Genomic DNA, 13,927 nt, shown 5'->3' with positions numbered 1-13,927 from the left:
AGCTCTCCAGCTGTTTTGACCTATGGATCACATAATCCCTCATCATGGACTATGCAGGTAAGAATTGTAGTCCAAACATCTCATGCCTGCTGTGATCAATAAATATTGCTAGGGACCTTTATCACATTTATTACGTATACACTCATGCTGAATTCCTCCTCCCGAGCACTGCAATCCATGATGACACACATTACTTACCGTAAAAGCATTTCTGATTATTGTATCTGCTTAGATTCACATGCTGTGCATATGGTTCGACTTCCAGTTGTAACCGCGGAGTATTGCACCTGGTCTTTCGGGGGACCGAAAGGGGACGTCGGCATAGGCGGGTCTGAAACACTATCCTTATCGTAACGTGTGTAGTACCCAAAATCCCTCACGCGCTGAGGTCCCTCCGATTGTATTTTTTCTGCCATGAGGGAGCCCAAGGCTATAGTGAGTGAGTACATGAAGAGAAAGTAGCAAGACGTCTATGTTCCTTCCACCCCGAGCGGGGAGGTAGGGAGGGCGCATGTGAATCTAAGCAGATACAATCATCAGAAATGCTATTACGGTAAGTAATGCATGTCTTCTGATGCTTGTTAATCTGCTTAGAATCACATGCTGTGCATAGACTAGCGAGCAGTACCCGGAGTTGGAGGTGGGTTGTGAGAAGGAACAGTAGAAAAAAGATGTCTTAGTACTGCTTGTCCCACCTGAGAATCAGACCTAGAATGAGTGTCTAGGCAATAGTGTTTTGTAAAGGTGTGTACAGAAATCCAGGTTGCCACTTTGCATGGACTCTAGTGGAACATTTGCAATGAATGCTATGGATGCCCCAGTGCCTCAAGTAGAATGTGCTCTAGGCTTGGAGGGCAGTTCTCCCTTTGCAAGAGTGTAACAGTGTGATGCATTTGACAATTCACCTTGATATTGCTGATTTAGAGACAGGGTCCCCTTCTCTACCAGCTGCCACTGAAACAAAGAATTGTTTAGTTTTCCTCAGTGGTTTAGTTCTATCAATGTAGAACATGACTGCCCTGCGCACATCTAGTGTGTGAAGGCTTCTTTTGGCCATGTTAGTAGGTCTCTGGAAGAACGTGGGTAGTTCGATTGACTGGTTCACATGGAACTTCGAAATAAATTTCGGCGCAAATCTGGGATTGAGTGCGCAGAACTACTTTATCTTTGTGGGCTGTAACAAAGGGGTCCAAGACCGAGAGGGCCTGTAGTTTGCCAACTCTTTTGATAGAAGTGATAGCTACTAGAAAGTCTGTCTTGTAAGTCAGGTCTTTCAGACTAGCTTTATGCATAGGCTCAAAAGGGGGTCCCATGAGCCTAGTTAAAACCACGTTTAGAACCCACCCAGGGGCTGGCTGAGTGATGGGTGGGGGGGGGGGGGATACATTTATTTAAACCCCTTGCATAAAGGCTTTAATCACAGGTATTTTACACGACACCTTTTGCTGTGACGTGGTGTAGGCTGACAATCCCTCTAGGTGAACCTTTAAGGAATTGAAGACTAACCCAGAGTCCCACAGATGGGTTTGATATAACAATGTGAAGAAGGCGAGCAATCAGTGGGATTGACGCCTTTGGAACTGCACCAAATGACAAAACGTTTCCATTTGCTGGCATAGCAATAACGTGTGTTAGGCTTTCTTGCCTCCCTCAGTAGGTCCATGCATCTTTGAGGGAGTTGCAGATGTCCAAACTCTATGACTTAAGGAGCCAGGCTGCTAAGTTCAGAGTTTGTGGGCATGGGTGCAGAGTCTCCCCACTGTTCTGAGACAGCATGTTGTATGGGCAGGGCAGCTTGACCGGTGGGGAGAGGGACAATTCCATTAGGTGCGCGCACCAGGATTGGCGGGCTCACACGGGAGCCTCCAGAATCAAGGTGACTGGTTCCTGGTGCATCTTGTGCACTATCTTGTTCAGAAGGGGAGTTGGAGGGGGAAAAGCGTAAACAAATTTCCCCAACCAAGTTATTCAGAGACCGTTCCCCTTGGATCAGTTCTGGGGGTACCTGGAGGTGTAATCTGGGTATTGGGCGTTCTGAATAGCAAATAGGTCGATCTCTGGAAACCCCCATTCTGCGAAGATGTTGGATACAATGTCTTCGTGCAGACGCCATTCGTATTCTTCTGGCAGAGGAAAATCTCTGCTGAGTACGTCTGCCAGAGGATTGAGTTCCCCTGGAACTCGTTGGGATATCAGGAACAGCTTGAGTTTGAGAGCCCATATCCAGAGGTTTTGGGACAGCTTGGATAGCCCTGGAGAGTGAGTGCCCCTCTGCTTGTTCAGATAATACATTGCTGTTGTGCTGTCGGTTAGGACCAGAACTGTCTTCCCTTGGAGTTGCTCCTGAAAGGCTTTCAATGCTTTGAACACTGCTAGTAGCTCCAGTAGGTTTATATGGTTGGACGCTACCTGAGGGGACCACACTCCGTGCGCTGTCTGTTGAAGCAGGTGAGCCCCCCCCCCCCCCACCCTGTGAGAGATGAGTCTGTCGTGAGAGTGGCTTCCACTGCAGGGGTGGTGAAGGTTTTCCCCTTCAAGAGGTTCTCCCTCGACCACCACTGCAGAGAGAGAACGAGGGCTGGCGAGACAACTAACAGATCTTCCCATTGTCCGCTGGCCTGACACCACTGGCTGTTGAGCCACTCTTGCATGGGACGCATGCGCAGCTGCTCGTGGGGGACCAAGTATATGCATGACGCCATCATCCCTAGCAAAGGCATAGCTTTGCGTACCGTCACCTCCCGACTGGCTACATACTGAGGAACTTGAGAGAGCATGTTCTGAACCCTCTCGCTGGAAGGGAAGACTAGACCGTCTTCCGTGCGAATTAGAGCCCCCAGGAACCGTTTTACTTGGCTGGGGACTAAGCTGGATTTCTTTTCGTTGATAGAAAATCCCAGGCTGAACAGTAGGTCTATTGTCTTTTGGGTGTTCGAAAAACAAACGTCGAACGAGTCCCCCATGATGAGCCAATCTTCGAGGTAAGGGTAAACTGGAACTGAAAGTCTGCGCAGGTGTGCTGCTGCCACTGCTAGGACCTTGGTAAACACCCGTGGTGCCGAGGCTATGCCGAAGGGGAGTACCTTGAACTGGTAGTGTTTGTCCTGAATCACGAACCTTAGGAATTCTCTGTGCACTGGCAGCATTGAAATATTAAAGTATGCATCTTTCATATCCAATGTTGTCATGAAGTCCCCTTGTTTTAGCAATGGGATCACCTCTTGAAGTGTTACCATGCAAAACTTCTGGGGCTTTATGAACTTGTTCGCCGGGCGCAGGTCTAGAACAGGGCACATGGTGACATCCTTTTTGGATACAAGGAAGTATATTGAATAAATACCCTTGTTTACCTGAAGAATCGGGACGGCTTCTATTGCGTCCTTTCCCAGCAGTGCCTCCACCTCTTGGACCAGGATCTGCAGATGTTCCGGTTAAAGGCGTCAATGTTTCGGCAGTGTGAACTGTGGGGGTCGGGCGAATTACACGCAATAACCGTGGGCGACCGCCTTTAATACCCACTGGTCTGAAGTTATCCCCTCCCATGCCTTGAGGAAAGATGTTAATCGCCCCCCCCCCCGACCGGGGAGACATGGAGGGGACCTGGTGGTCATTTCTAACCCGAGGTTGACGCACCTCTGGAATTGGAGCTTCTGCCTCTATTCTTTCCACACTTCTGACCCCTCTGGGGGTAGTAAGTGGGGCTTGCAGCCGGTTGACTTGCGTTGAAGTTGCCCGTGCCGAAATTATTTTGAGTGGCGCGGGCTTGTCCTCAAAAGGACCGCTGAGAATTGCTGCCCCTCTGAAGAGGGTTTTTGGGAAATCTGGTGCAGCGACTTACTAGTCTCATGCTCCTTCTTGGCTGTCTCCATTGCATCGTCTACCGCCTTCCCGAAGAGGTTGGTCTTTTCAATGGGTTTATTGATGATGAATGCCTGGGTCTCAGGCCTGAAACCAGACGTGCGCAGCCACGCGTGTCTCTTTAGGAGAGTACCCTGTGTGAGAGACCTGCCTGCTGTCTCTGCGGAGTCCAGGGTATTCTTTACAACATTTTGATTGGCAAGTTTGCCCTCGGAGACAATGGCGAGAAGCTTGGCTCTGGTTGGTTCCGGAACCTCCTGGAGGCCTTCCTGGAGTAGGTTCAATTGGGCGTCGACGTAGCTTGACAGTAACGTCGTGTTATTGGCAATCCGGACGGTATAAGCAGCCGCCGACGTGTCCCGTTTGCCTAAGGCATACAACCTTTTGGACTCCTTGTCCAGGGGTGACTCTCCTGTGGCAAGGGGAACCCCTGCTCTCTTGCGAGTGTTGGTCACCACCAGCGAGTCCGGGATTGCGTGTCCTTTGATATAAAGCGGGTCGGTGGGGGAGGGCCGAATGTTTTTCGACCCTTGGATTCACAGGCCAAGTCTGAGTGGGTGTGAGTAAAGAAGGGGCCAGCCGTCTCTTTACAGAGCTCAAGAGAGGAACAGACTGGCTTGTTGGAGGCTTGTCATTAATGTTTTCCGCGAAATCCTGTTCAGGCAATGCCTCAAGCGTGGCAATTTTAAAGAATTCCGCTGCTTTTTTCAACGTGTTGTTGAAAGGCATTTGATCATCCACCGGGGGAGCTTGCCTAACTGGTGTGGATGGGGAAGAGTCGAGGCAAACGATATCAGAATTGTGATCGTCCTGCTGGGGGTCCTCCCAGTTGTCCGTTGCGCCTTGATCTTCCCCATAATTGTCCAGAAAAGAAGTCTGCTCTTCTTTTGTATAGATGTCTCTATACGTGTCCTTCTGGACAGCTTCTTGATAATCAACATAGTGTTGAACATCTAGGTGTTGGGCAACTCGTGTGTGAGGGTTAGGGTCTACCCGAGCTTTTTCGGCAGAAGTTGATCAGAAACCCCGAAAACCTGCTCCAGCCGATCCATATACCCCTCAAATTGTACTGTAGTCCACCTGGATGACCCAAATGGACCCGGCTGACCAGGAACAGGGTCCTCTGCCCTAAGGCGTTCAGAGGATCTCCTCAGGGTGCTTGAGAGGGGTACCTGGCTCTCTTCGTAAGAGTCCTCAGGATCGTCTTCCAAAACTGTGGAAAACCTTTCGGGGGGGGGGGATTGGCCCATAACTGTGGGTGAAACTGGTACTAGGCCCACCGCCGTAGCAATCCTATTGATACTCTTACTGATGGTTACTGAATCTTTGTGGGACAAAGCCTCCGATGATGGTTTCTCGGGTAGAGGCCTACTGGTAGTTATAGGCCTACTCGTAGTTTTCGGGCCTGCACGGGCCTTGGAAACCTTGAAAGTCGAAGTTTCTTGTTCAGAAACTTCGGCGTGTGCAGTTTGGGGAGTAGTAGCACCTTTGTTATGTTTATTATGCCCAGTCATGCGCTGCTGCGGATGCGGGGAAGGCTTTGGATCAAATCGATCCGATGGCGCTTGCGCCTTCTTCGACGAGGTCGTCGAGGAGGGCGCTTGGGTTGCGTGTTTTGTGCGGTGCTATTGTACGCCCCTGTCACCGGTTGTGGTCCCTGTAGACCGAAGTCGAGCCTGGAAGGGTCGGGGACGGGCGTGGCGACTCTAGAATCGTCCGCCTCAAGGTCTACAACGTCCGCGTTGGACGTTTGGTCATCCGATGTCCCCCCGTCACTCTCGGCTGGCGTCGCGGCAGGGGAGAGAGGCTCCACGTGTGACATACCGTACGTGGCCCACCGCTTCAACCAGCGCCCCTTAACGGGATTAGGTTTAGGAGTTTAACGCCGAACACCGCTTTAGTGCTCTAGGGGGAGACAAGCGTACATGAAGTGTGCTTGTCTTTCCACAGATATCTGACCCTTCACAGAGGGCAGAATCTAAATGGAGTCCTTTCCAAAGCAGAAGGGAAGGGTGACCAGACCAAAAAGGAAAGAAGTGGAAAAGAGGAAAGACATAGCAGTATGGCAAACCCCAAGCCCACTCTCCCTACTGTGTAGGCCGGCCAGAAGGCCCGACCACGTGGAGGTCCGAACGCCGGATCTTAGGTGCCGGAATCCACAGCCGTAGACGGTACCCCTGTAGTCTTCGTTGAAGATGTTCTTGATAGGCGAAGTGACTTAACAGGGATTAAACCGACAATTCCGTAAGATAAACAATGTCTCATGAAGAGCTCCGCTATAGGGCGACCAGTTATCTGGGCAGAAAAAAACAATCTGAGGGACCTCGGCGCGTGAGGGATTTTTGGTACTATACACGTCACGATAGGAATAGCGTTTCAGACACGCCTATGCCGACGTCCCCTTTCGGTCCCCCGAAAGACAAGATGCAATACTCCGCGGTTACCACTGGATGTCGGACCATATGCACAGCAAGTGATTCCAAGCAGATTAACAAGCATCAGAAATTAATATACTTTTATCAACCTCCAAAGTGTTATGGGTTCAGTCGCCCCTCCAGAGATTCAAACCTTTGACTGCAGTAGCACTTAAATGTCCAAGATGAGTGCCTAACTTTGAGCTACTTTAGCAAATTTTTCTGATCTGTGCTCAGTCACACGCGAACTCATGCCTATAGACCAATTCCAGTAGATTAATGTGCCCATCAACATTACTGGTTACTTAAGAACATACAACATTCAATGGGCTCTGCCCCAGAGGCATACCACCAGCTAATGTGATCTGCTTTAGAAACAAAGGAGCCAAGAACAGCCATTCGAAAGGTTCTCCAACATTCCACACCAACTTGCTATCAAAATAATTTCAAAGCATTTTTTCTGGTTTCTCAAAAACATCCATGGTGAGGAACCAGAGCAGATATAGGTGCAAATTGCATTCTTTACCTCACCTGGAATAGAATAAACCCCTTCTATTGGTAACAAGAAGGGTTTATCCAAGTCCCGAGTTGGAAGTGGAATGTGCTTATCCACAGCTTCTAGAAGCTGCATGATGGAATTAAAGCCGATCTCTGGATTTCGATGCTGGTTGAAGAAGGAAAAAGCACAGTGTTAGAGGTCTAGATTTCCTTAATCAAACAATCCTTCAAGGCCAGCTGCATATGGAAAAAAAACAAAATGTAAATATCATAGGAGTTCAACTCCCTGCACTCAATTACGTTTTATAAACTGAGGCGAGCATTATTCTTTATTCCTTTCGATTTATTTTATTGAATCTCAGAGAAAAAGTTATTCTTAATGTGCATTCGCTTTCAAATAGCTTTTTTTGTTTAAAAAAGAAAAAGCAATTGGTTATGGCACATGTTTTGGGATAGAAAAACTGTAGGTACTTACAAATCAACATAGTTCAATCATTTTAGGTTTACAAATTAAAAAAGTACACATTTTCCTGTTAAATTCAATTAAATACATCAAGTAACATGGATCTTCCCTTAAGAAACTTGAGTGTCAAGAGTGAAACCAAGGAACAAGTTACTTACCTATAACTCCTGTTCTCCAGCACAGGGCCAGCATGGCATGAATATTCCCAGTCGTCAGGCTGGAATCCTTGGTAAACAGAAAGCAGTTTTGTTTTAGACTGAAAACTACTGGTCTCCTCCATAACCAATCACTGTCCTTCGAATCATACTGCCCCCAGCCAATGACAGTGTTCCTAAGCTCCAGTGGCCATCTTCAGATTTGGTGGAGCACGTAAAATGGCAGTATGAAGCCAGACGAGCCACAGAGGGGAAGCAGGGAGGGTTTGCATGTGAATCCATGTCAGACCCATGATGGAGAACAGGAATTACAGGTAAGTAACTTGTTTCTTATCCAGCATGGGATCTGGCATGGATTCATATACTCATGAAAACGATTGCACAGCAGTACATACACAACCACAGGAGGTGGCAAGTCCCAACACAACCAATACACTTAACCCTGGAAAAGACTCACCTCAAGCAAACAGTCGAAGCAGTAGAATATCGTGAAGGTGTGGACCTCCATGTAGCAGCCCTGCAAATGTCACGCAGGAGAACAACAGAGAGAAACGCTTTTGCAGGATGGTCTCTGATGGAACAGGCTCTTGGCCGCCTCGAAGAGGTCTGTTGATCTGACGATGACTGCATAATACAGCCGGCGAGCCACCTTAGACTGGGCCTTCCAATGCACCACTGGTCCAAAATTGACAAACAATTGAGATGTCTTCCAAAAATCCTTAGTCTGTGCCAAATAAAACTTCAAGGCACAAGTAACGTCACTTCAAGGCACAAGTAACATCTAGAGAAGGCAAGGCCCTTTCAGCAGGCATAGATGGTTCGGAAAGAAACCTTTCAATAATCAAAGGCTTGTTGAGATGGAATTACCTTAGTCAAAAGGCGGGGTGGGCCGCAGCACCACCCTTGCAGCGTGGAAGGTAAAGTATGGCTGCTTCCAGGAGAGGGCCTTGATCTCCCTGACCGACCTAGCCGAGGTGATGGCCTCCAGGAAAGCATTCTTCCAGGAGCGACACTTCAGAGGAGCCTTATGCATCGGCTCAAATAGAAGCCCCATGAGCTTAGTCAAAACCACAGTGAGATCCTAAGCCGGAGCAGGAATCTTCACTGGAGGAAACATCCTGACGAGGCCTACAGCATCGAGGGCTTGCCAGCCACCTGGGTGCACCGCGAGATGGCAGCTAGATGCACTTTGATAAAGGCATGAGCCAGGCCAGCCTTGGCAGTGAAAGCAGTTAAGGGAAGCGCTGCAGAGCTAAATCACAAATGCGTCATCTTCAGAGTCTTGCACCACACTCTAAAGCGTTACCATTTATGGCCGTAACAAGACAGCGTAGAGGAAACTCTGGTTTTGACCAGGATCCTCTTGCACTCCAGCAGCAGGTAATAATGTCCAAACTCTAGGGCTGCAGGAGTCAGGTCATGAGGCGCAGTAACGCTGGGTCGTGGTGCACTATTGTACAGTTTTCTCTGGAGAGACGATCGGGAAGTGGAGTAAGCTGGATGGATGAGCCACTGACTGACTGAGCAGGTCCAGGTACCAGATCTGCCATGGCCACACCAGACCAATGAGCATCACCTTGCAATGACAGCTGGTCGAGTGTTGATCACAAACAGCTGGAGTGGAACTGGCGGGAAGGCGTACAGGGAGAACCTGTCCCACAGAACAAGAAGGCATCCCCCAGGCTTCTCAGATGAGGATACCTGCTGGCGAACCTCTGTCACTGGAGTTGGCCATCGACGCAAAGAGGCCGATTTGGGGTTGACTCTGCCGTATGACTGTCCAGTGTGGGGGCCCCCCCTCCATCCACCCCATCCTTCAAGGGAGGCACCAGTGTTAACCGTGGCCTGGTGAAGTTTGAAAAGGAGCTCCTTGTGTGAAATGTGGGCGTATTCCCATCCATCGTAGAGCTTGTCGGAATTCCTGGTTGAGGGCGATCTGGTGTGTCCAAGCACCGGTGACCGTTAACCACCTTTTGTCGAGAAACTCAAAGAGGCCTCATCTGGAGTCTGCAAGGGGACAAAGTGGGTGCTGGAGGACATCAGGCCCAACAGCGACTTGGAGTGTACTGTTGTGGAGTGCGTTCGACAGGCACTGCACCTTCCCAAGGATGTCCCTCACCCTCTCATCCGACGGGGTAGTCAGGCTTGCGACCATGTTGAGGCAAGCACCCAGGAACAGAGCTTTCTGTGATGGCTACATGCAGGATTTAGAATAATTGATGAAGAATCAGAGCTCTGTCAAAAGGCGTATGGTCCCTGCTGTGTGCTGGTTCGCCAGTGAGTGGGTGGGAGCAGATGAGCCAGTCGTCCATGTATGGTTAGACTTGGACGCCCTTGAGGCATAGAGGCGCTGCCACCAAGGCCAAACAGTTGGTGAACACCATCAGCGCCGATATTAGGCCGAAGGCCAGGGCCTTGAAATGGTAGTGCCGACCCTGGACCACAAGACGCAGGAACCTCCGATGTTTCGGGTGAATGGGGACATGAAAGTAGACATCCCCTAGGTCCAAAGTCGCCAGGAAGTCCCCTTCCTCCAGCTGGTCGAGCACACACTGCAATGTGACCATCCTGAATTTCTGGGACTGAGTACTTGAGGCGTCTTCAGTCTAGGATTGGCTGCCACCCTCCTTCGGTACCAGAAAGGAGTAGACTCCGGAGCCCCAGAGTCACTGAGGGACCGGCTCCATGCATTGCCCTTTTTCTTACATAGCTTGAACCTCCTGCAGCAGTTGAGGCATGGCAAGTTCTTGACACTACAGGAGGAATGAGAGGTCACAGGTGTTGAAACCCTGCCCTTTCTGAAGAATGTCCAGCACCCATTTGTCCATGGCAATGGCTTTCCACTGTATGACAAAGTTTGATAGCCAGCATCTGTTAGGGAGATTTATCATGTTATGCTTCAGCCCCTCTGCTAGTGAGACACGCAGCACTTTTTGCTGGACTTCTAAACCTTTTTCTTTAAATTAGTAGAGCCTTTTTCCACTCATTCGTTCTCATGGGCTCCGTCCTTTAGAATGCGGTTCTCTGCGTTTTACCTATACTATGGAGTCTACTTCCCTCCTGATCTCTTAAGCCATCTGTGTAACTTTTGCAGCACCCAGCTCCTTATGGGCAGTGTTCCTGGGAACCCTTTGGGTTCTCATTTGAGATTCTTTCCTTATCCTTACTGACCACTGTTCTGAAGGACAGATACTTTGTATCCCTCCTAAAACTTTATATTCTGAGAGATTGGCATACCACCTTATGTGGAGTGCCAAGGGGACACATGGTATCCCCTTTCTCTCGGCTTCTGTGACTTTAGTCACAGACTACCTTCTAGTTCTGGCTAGTGGCAGTGGACGTGTTTGACCAACTATTGTGCTATTTTTTTTTACCGTAAACTGTATTCACAGTCCCGGTTGTGCACAATAGGGCCACCTACGTTTTAACATGGTGGCTCTATTCTTGTTTTTGCCATTTCTAGTGTGGTTGTTCTTTGTTAGCCCTTCCTCTACCATTCTGAGAGGTCTGTGTGGGTTTTGCCTTTGACTGGAACCCGTGGGTGTCTGCTTCGCCTTCAGTGTGTCTGGGCAGGCAGGACATTGGGGGGGAAGGGGGGGAAATCTCACTCCCCTGCCCTTTGTCTGCCCGAGTGCATGAACGGAACCAGCTCCCACTGGGGGTCTGGTTGTCCTGATTGAACACAGACCCTGCCCCTTTCTGTAAACTGCTGAGAGAGATTGCAGAGGAGTGTGTGCTGAAACTTAATAAAAAGGTAAGGTTCCAGAGGTGAAAGGCAATTCGACCACTGGAAACTGAAGTAACCGAAGACTACGTCCAGAGATGCCTGCAGACCCTTCACAACACTGAAGCGAACACTGCTGTCCTGACCCAGTTTTCTATGCAACAGAGAAACCCCAACGAGGACGATTCCTTCCCTTTGGCTGGTGGGACCAACCAGTACTTAGACCAACTACAATCTGAGCCATCCCCTGATGTATTGTGGGTTCCAGAGCGGCAAACCGCGAATACCAGGAGACCTCACAGCCAATCGTAGTGCATTGTCTTGCCAAGGCTGAATCCTTCCAAGTCTTTGCTGAGCTCCAGGTGAACCTCCAGAGACACAATCCGACTGATCCTAGTGCCCTCACCAGAGTGCAGGACTCCAGGAATCAAAGATGGACTGGGCGAATCGTGTCCTTTTATGGTGCTGCAGAAAAGGCGCATAAACTGCTGGCTGACAAGAGAAGCTTAATAAATCTGTGCCACAGATTCCCAGAGACTGCTGCCAAGAGATCCCAGTCCATTGTCCTGCCTTTCGTCACCAGACCAAGGAATCCAGAGGCTGGGTCCAGCGCTGCCACATCGAGGAGAATCCAGCCGCAAACATTTCTTCTAACCAATCATTAGCACTGCAAAAATAGTAACTTTCCCTAGTGCTTCCCATTTCAACATGAAAACATAACCCTCCATTTAAATTGCTATTCTAAAAGTCCATGCTGCTGACTTGCGCAACCTAAAATAAATGCTGCAAATCCTCACAAGGTTGGAAGATCCCAACCATTCCAGCATCCTTCATGTGCCCATGTTTCTCTCCCTAGGTTATGGGACAAATGCTGTGGGAGGGAGTGGGCCCCCTCTCCTTTTAACAGTTTCTTCCTCCTGCACAGCCCGTAGCAGTCTCATCCCTCCTCTCTAGCGCACACACAGGTACCAGTCTTCTTCTGGATTGCCTGGGTCCTCTCCTGTTTTAATAATCTGTTATTTCTCTTCCACATAATTCTAATAATCAAGACCATACAGAAGAATAAATAAGCAAAGAACATTCAAAGAGAATATGAGCAGCAGTCGTGTAAAATTGTCAAAAGAAATTCTTGGGCAGAAAGACCAGGTAAATTGAAGTAATAACCATAAGTGGACCCAGCCTGGTAATAAAACACATTCTGTATCTACACATTAAGTAAATAAGTAGAGGACAGACAGGGGGGGGGGGGGACAAACAAGGGAAATGAACACGACCACAAGGGATGGAGAGGAGGATGTAATGATGCGTCAGTCTAGAAAAACTAAGCACCCCTTGAGGGTCTGGAAATGCATGACAATTGGTTGGCCGAAGACCAACCGCCTCATTTACAGTGTAATAATATATATTCATTAGTCATTAGTTATTACGTAGCTATTAGTTTAACAAGAGTGAAGCCATTTTAAGATGACCAGAATCGCCATTTTGTTTTCTCTCTCTGCTCTCTCTAACGTTGCCACTTTGCCTCATGTAAAACGGCTTTGCTGTAGATATTATTTCGCTTCAATGGTCCAAGGCTAAGAAACATGTTGAAACATTACACTGGAGATCCAGACAGGAATGCCCGATTCCCTCCCTCACGTATCCTTGAAGACAGGGAGCAAGGCATTTAATCAGTATACGAATGCCAGCAAGTCTCCCGAAAGAATAGCAATGTACAAAACTAGCATTTAAAGAGTTGAATTATGATCTTCTTTACGGCCCCCCTTTTGAGCCCAGCGAGGCCCCGGAGAGCGGGCTGACTTCTAGAGCGAGAATCGAAACTTAGTGATAGAGAGACCTGGTATGTGCCAGTCTCCTACGCGCAGCTTGCCCATGAATAACAAACGCTATGTTCTCGCAAACAAAGAATGGTGTCTGTAAAATTGGAGATTGCAAACTTACTAAATATGGTAGTCTAAGGTGTCATATTTGTCACAACGGTCAATCATCGCCTCTAATTCAAAGGGAAATGAATTGGGGCGGCATCAAATGTGTTATTACTGATTGTAAGATGCTCTATATATATATATATATATAACTAATGTACGTTTCATGCTCTCTTGCGTCCCCCGAGGTCTGTTAGACACGTCGCGGTGTGTGTGACCACTTGGCCAACTGGGACTATTTTGTATTGCAATAAACCCTAGATTTTGGGAACAGAACCTTGTGTCTGGTGTATCTATTTGTGTGTGGTGACTGCCTTGTTTCCACATCCGAGGGTCTCTCAGGGGCCCCTTCAGATGGGACAAAATAAGCGTTGAAATTTGGGTCACAGTGTAAGGCCAGCAATAGAAAGCACAATGTGAAACTCATTTGAAGAGGAAAGGATGGTACAACAACGCAGGAAAGCACATAATAGGTCTGCTTAGGAGCCATGGGATGTCGAGCAAAATTAACTAATAAAGTCATCTCATTTCGCATTATATTTGGGAATGACATCAAGGTAAATGGCCATGCACCGTTCCACCATCCCCTCACTGAGGCATTTTGCACATTTTTCCAATTGATAGTGACAAGTTTGAGGGGTAGGGCAATAAGGAGGTCAAAGTTTAGCCGAGTCCTGTAAATCCGTAGTAACAATAGCATGACTGCCTAGAAAGACATTTAAAAAGGAAAAGGGCTATCAGCATCATAGTTTACATGAAGATATCGCCACAACTCCTTCCAAAACTGGAGGACATGGGGACAATCAAAAAACGTATGCTTAAAAGGAGGCAGAGGTTGCACCACAAGTCAAGCATTTGTCGTCAACCCCAAGTTTTAATTTGGATAGTCT

At 48.4% G+C, this 13,927-nt stretch overlaps 1 protein-coding gene across 1 annotated transcript in view; it reads right to left on the bottom strand.

Annotated features, from left to right (window-relative positions):
- The window catches only part of TUFM (Tu translation elongation factor, mitochondrial), a 379,939-nt gene that overhangs the window by 166,139 nt on the left and 199,873 nt on the right, over window positions 1-13,927 (bottom strand). Inside the window, exon 7 of the mRNA XM_069652151.1 lies at window positions 6,804-6,936. Coding sequence (XP_069508252.1) covers window positions 6,804-6,936 — 133 coding nt within the window. The remainder of the gene's footprint in view (window positions 1-6,803; window positions 6,937-13,927) is intronic.

The sequence above is a fragment of the Ambystoma mexicanum genome, chromosome 3p (assembly GCF_040938575.1).
Source record: "Ambystoma mexicanum isolate Mex_15411 chromosome 3p, UKY_AmexF1_1, whole genome shotgun sequence".
Lineage (NCBI taxonomy): Eukaryota > Metazoa > Chordata > Amphibia > Caudata > Ambystomatidae > Ambystoma > Ambystoma mexicanum.
The sequence above is the reverse complement of the archived record's forward strand: the minus strand, read 5'-3'. Positions and strand labels throughout refer to the sequence as shown.